Source organism: Anarrhichthys ocellatus, unplaced genomic scaffold (assembly GCF_004355925.1).
Source record: "Anarrhichthys ocellatus isolate YVR2014 unplaced genomic scaffold, GSC_Weel_1.0 scaffold3160, whole genome shotgun sequence".
Lineage (NCBI taxonomy): Eukaryota > Metazoa > Chordata > Actinopteri > Perciformes > Anarhichadidae > Anarrhichthys > Anarrhichthys ocellatus.
In genome coordinates, this window is record NW_022283134.1 from 1 (window position 1) to 6,162 (window position 6,162).

The 6,162-nt window shown below is 36.3% G+C and overlaps 1 protein-coding gene across 1 annotated transcript; it reads right to left on the reverse strand.

The window, feature by feature from the left end:
* Nucleotides 1-1,390: 1,390 nt before the first annotated feature.
* On the reverse strand, nt 1,391-5,107 carry ankrd34a (ankyrin repeat domain 34A). The gene has a single exon (XM_031840697.1). The coding sequence runs from the start codon at nt 4,224-4,226 to the stop codon at nt 2,637-2,639; it is 1,590 nt and encodes a 529-aa protein (XP_031696557.1). The 5' UTR covers nt 4,227-5,107; the 3' UTR covers nt 1,391-2,636.
* Between the last annotated feature and the right edge of the window lie 1,055 nt (nt 5,108-6,162).

The window sequence follows — 6,162 nt, forward strand, 5'->3', positions numbered from 1 at the left end:
TATATGTATGTATATATATATGTATATATATATATGTATATGTATATATATATGTATATATATATATGTATATGTATATATACATATGTATATGTATATATACATATGTATATGTATATATATGTATATATATATATATGTATGTATATGTATATATATGTATATGTATATGTATGTATATATATATATGTATATATACGTATATATATATGTATATATATGTATATATACGTATATGTGTATATATATATATATATACATATATGTATATATACGTATATATATATATGTATATATATGTATATATACGTATATGTATATATATATATATATACGTATATGTATATACATGTATATATGTTTATATATGTATATATGTATATATGTGTATATATGTATATATGTATATATGTGTACATATGTATATATATGTATATATGTATATGTATATATATGTATATATATGTATATATGTATATGTATATATATGTATATATATGTATATATGTGTATATACGTATATATACATGTATATATATATACGTGTATATGTATATACACGTATATATACGTATATACGTATATATACGTATATACGTATATATATACATGTATATGTATATACGTATATATATATACATGTATATATATATATACATGTATATGTATATATATACATGTATATGTATATATATACATACATGTATATATATACATACATGTATATATACATGTATATATATATACATGTATGTATATGTATATACATGTATGTATATATATATACATGTATGTATATGTATATACATGTATGTGTTTGTATATACATGTATATGTGTATGTATATGTATATACATGTATATGTATATGTATATACATGTATATGTATATATATGTATGTGTATATGTATATATATATATGTATGTGTATGTATATATGTATGTGTATGTATATACATATATGTATGTGTATATATATATACATATATGTATGTGTATATGTATATATATATGTATGTGTATATGTATATATATATGTATGTGTATATATATATGTATGTATATATATATATGTATATATATGTATGTATGTATATATATGTATGTATTTGTGTATATATGTGTGTATATGTATGTATATGTGTGTATATGTATGTGTATATGTGTGTATATGTGTGTATATATGTATATATGTATGTATATGTGTATATATATGTATATATGTATGTATATGTCTATATATGTATATATGTATATGTGTATATGTATATATATATATATATATATATATATATATATAAAACCAACTATTTAATGACTAGTTGCTAGCTGCATTAGCAGTTAGCGCTGTTATTATGTTGAGGCAAATCAAAACACTCCCACTCTGGTATATATAGCACCTGTAGGTCTTTATGCATCATTATTTCTGTTCTGGAAACAGAAAATAAAAACATGGGACTGTTCCTTTAAGTGTCCTTCGGCGCCCCCTTGAGTCCAACCAGATGAAGTGCTTCAGCATTGACATTACAATACAGGCTCAACTTTACAGTATTTACAGTCTCAGCAGGTTTTGGTTCACATCGTCCACACGACTTCTTTGGAATTTTACGAAGAAGAAAACCATTTTAAGTTTATCTCAATAACAAATCAGATCAAAACATCACCCCGGTTAAAGTACGGAAACATCGCCAGGGTGGACATTTCAAACGTCCCTCTCAACAGTAAAATGAAGAGGATTCATTCAGAGGAACTCTGCATCATTTACACTGAAATAGTGGATTAAGTAGAGCACATACAGCGCAGTAGGTAGTTTCACACGTCGTCACATTCTTCAATCAGAACAGGAGCTTATCAATTAAAATATAAATATGTTAGCTTCATTAATGAGAAGATGACAGTTTGTTTTCAAGAGTTCCATCTTCAGGTTGAACTTCAGGTCCAGAAGAAGGTTCATGTTTTTCATTCGTCACCGTGAGAAAAAAAATGGACCTCAGTGCAAAATTGTGCATCTGTAAACATCAAACAAGTCAGGTTATATATCTTCTTTTTTATAGTTTAATGATGAGGAAGCATCAGGAATGTTTTTGTAAACCGATCGTTGACCCGGAAAAGAAGCTTCCTGGAAAACTGGAGAGCTGCAACGACTTCTCTTATTGATCTGAAAGACGTTCAGCTTTTTAGGAAATAAGAGGAAATAAAGGAATGCTGGATGTGTTGGTCTTCTCTGAAGGTTGATTTTAAGTTGTTTTGAGCCGTGATTGGTTCTCGTTTAGAATCTAGAATTGCTGAGTCAGCTGAAAAGGTTCGGTCTGGTCTCTGGGGGGACTCTAAGAGTACAGAAGAGTGACGCTTTAAAAGTCAGCATTGTTGAAACAGATTCTTTAACAGTTATATTTGATTGTTAACCTCAGAACCAGAGGTCCTAATTTAAAATTGTGACTCAAATTTAAAACTTTAAAAACTCTAATTGAACCCTATTTCTCTGTTTGAATAACCTCCTCGTTGGTGCAGCCCTTCATGAAGACCAGGACGTGGCTTTTAAAATTATCTGATGGATAAGCTTCACAGTAAATCACCACCCTTAAAAAAAAAGTCTCTGCAAGCTATATCCCATCATGCTTTGCTCCTCCCCGTCATCAATCCCCGTGGGACTCCACGACCTTCTCGGCCAGAATCTCCTGGAAGGTGGAGAGCTGCTTCATCTGCTCCGTCTGCATCGAGTGCCTCCTCATCAGCTTCTTCTTCGTCTTGAAGTCGGGGCCCCGTTTGGGCGAGGTGGGGGCCACAGGGACCAGGATCTTGTGGACAGGCGATGTGGGCTTGCCGTTGGCCCGGATGTCGGGTATGGGTCTCTGGGGGTTGATGTTGAGCGGCGGCAGGAAACCGGGTCTGGTGTGGGAGATGTGGTCCAGGAGGAGGGTCCCAGACCCCCGGCGCTCCAGCAGCCCCGGGGGTCGCCTGCGCACCGTGATGGGGGACACCGAGTTGGGGATATTCTCCAGAGACTCCCTGGAGGAGCTGGTGACCAGGGACAAGGGGGAGGCATTGTACCTCCTCCGCTCCACGGACACCCGACCAGAGTCCGGAGAACCGGGGATGGACTCTGGGCAAAGGTGAGTGTCCGACTCGTAGTGCTCCATCCGGGTCAGTTTCGGGTGAGCCAGGGCGCGAGTCGCGACCGCCCCGGCGTTCTCCTCGGACTCTGGCGCTGTGTTCCTGCGGTACAGGATCTGATGCTGCTGGACTTTGTCGGCCCAGGAGGAACCAGAGAGTGCCACGTAGTCCTCGGAGCAGGACCGGTCGATTAGTTTTGGGGAGCAAGGGTCGTGGGTCTCAATGCTGTGTCGCCGCGACAACAGAGGTCTCCCTTGCTGCTCGGCGATGGACAGGCCGTTGATCTCAGCGATAGTCCTGCTCAGGTCCCATCCCCCCTCCTCCTGTAGACCGCTGTCCACCCTCTCCTGAGGGACGCCGCTCAGGACCGAGGGCGCCACCAGGCCCCAGGGCTCCGAGTTCAGCCTCTTCAGGAGCTTGCGCGGCGGTGGCCTCTTTTCTCCCGGAGGTTGAGCCGAAGGTAACGGCAAAGCCGAGGTGAGTGCGAAGTTGAAGATCCGCTCCACCTGGTTTTTGCTCGGGTCTTCCGCCGGCGAGGAGGAGGTGCCGATCTCCACCTCGGAAGGGGACATGCAAGCCGACAGTTTGCCCTTGATGCACGGCGACGGGGGTGCGTTGAGGTACTGCTTGGTCTTCTTGGTGCCGGAGGGAGACGTGTCGGTGGTGATGATGATCACCTCCTTGCCTTTGGCCTTGCAGGCATCCAGCAGCACCTGCAGGGTGTCGCGGTCCCCCTTGTTGATGGAGTGGACGAGGGCGGAGGAGCCAGAGTAGTCCTTGAGGCTCGGGTCGGCTCCATTCTCCAGCAGGAGCGATACCACCTCCTTCCCCGCCTGTTCGGCACAGGCATGCATCAGCGCCGTCCTGCCGCTCTTGTCGGGGATGTTGGGGTCGGCGCCTTTCTCCAGCAGGTACCTCACCATCCTCTGCCGGGTCTGCGGGTCGTCGTAGGCCGCCAGGCAGGCGGTGGACAAGGGCGTCTCTCCGCGCTCGTTGCCCTCGTTGATGTAAGCTCCGCCCTCCAGCAGCAGGCGGGTCAACCGCAGCTTTCCCTGGAAGACGGCCTTGAGGAGGGCGTTACCCTCGGTCTGCAGGGGTCCTCCATCTCCCATGATTACCTTCAACCTCTTCCTCAGACCTCCTGACTGCTGGAACAAACCCCGCCTCCACGAGAAGTCACGTGACCTGCAGGAGAAAGAAAACACACCAGGTGAACTTAGCAACACACCTCACAAGTAAGTTTATCACAACAAGTGACCAACAAGCAGAAAATCAACCTGTTTGTGGAGCAGCCATCAGGTAACGGTGGTGATGTCATATGTTAGTGATGTCATACAGAGTTTAATCAGAAACACAGGATCATCAATGAAAGATAATCACTGAGATTATTGATTGGATGAGAATAGTTTAAAGATTTTAGAACTTGCGTTGTGTTTCTTGCTATTTCTTGTTTCCTTCTTCTTGTTTCCTGGTGTTGCTGCTCAATAAAGACTATTTGTTTATATTCAAGAATAATAAAACAATGTGGATTCTTTTCTGAATAAATTGTCTTTTTTTCTCACAAAATAATCAAAAAGAACCAATAAGAGTCCTAGTATTGATAAGAGTATTGATAAAACACTAATGATACCCATCAGACAGAATAGAGTTAAAAGATGCAGCAGGTTAATTCACAAACTTTACAGTATTTATTAATTTTTGCTTTTTTAATTTTAACTTTTTAACTTTTAATTGTCGAGGATTTGACTTTCTAACATGAAGGACTCTTTTCTGCTGATTCAACGTTTCACTCTACAAGAGACTCATCACTGTTTTCACCTCGCTGACTCATTTACACCTGAGAAACATCGTCACTATCAGCTGATCTGTAAACAGGAAGTAGAATGTGTAACTGTGTGTACTGTGTGTACTCCGTACACACAGTTATCAGTTATGTGGACACTCAGCTGGACTTTAAACCTGTCGCCTGTTTTGTCAGTTAATAATCAACCAGAAGAGAAAAATCGACACACAGCTCATATACACACAATATATATATTTATATATGTATATATACATATATTTATATTATTTTATATATATATAACCATCTATTTCATATATATATAACCAACTATTTAATATATATATAGCCATCCATTTAATATATATAACTATCCATTTAATATATATATAACCAACGATTTAATATATATAACCAACTATTTAATATATATATAACCATCTATTTAATATATACAGTATAACTATCCATTTAATATATATATAATCAACTATTTAATATATATATATAACCAACTATTTAATATATATATAGCCATCCGTTTAATATATATAACCATCCATTTACCATATATATATAAGCAACTATTTCATATATATATATAACCATCTATTTAATATATATATAACCATCTATTTAATACATATATAACCATCTATTTCATATATATAACCAACTATTTAATACATATATAACCATCTATTTAATATATATATATAACCATCTATTTCATATATATATAGAACCATCTATTTAATACATATATAACCATCTATTTCATATATATAACCATCTATTTAATACATATATAACCATATATTTAATATATATATATAACCATCTAGTTCATATATATATAGAACCATCTATTTAATACATATATAACCATCTATTTAATACATATATAACCATATATTTTATATATATATAACCATCTATTTAATATATATATAACCAACTATTTCACATATATATAACCATCTATTTAATATCTATATAACCATCTATTTAATACATATATAACCATCTATTTAATACATATATAACCATCTATTTAATACATATATAACCATCTATTTCATATATATATAACCATCTATTTAATACATATATAACCATCTATTTCATATATATATAACCATCTATTTCATATATATAACCATATATTTAATACAAATATAACCATCTATTTCATATATATATAACCATCTAATTCATATATATATATATATAACCATCTATTTAATACATATATAACCATCTAT

Excerpts from the sequence above, each read along its gene's own strand:
- ankrd34a (XM_031840697.1), bottom strand. The coding sequence starts at position 4,226 with ATGGGAGATGGAGGACCCCTGCAGACCGAGGGTAACGCCCTCCTCAAG.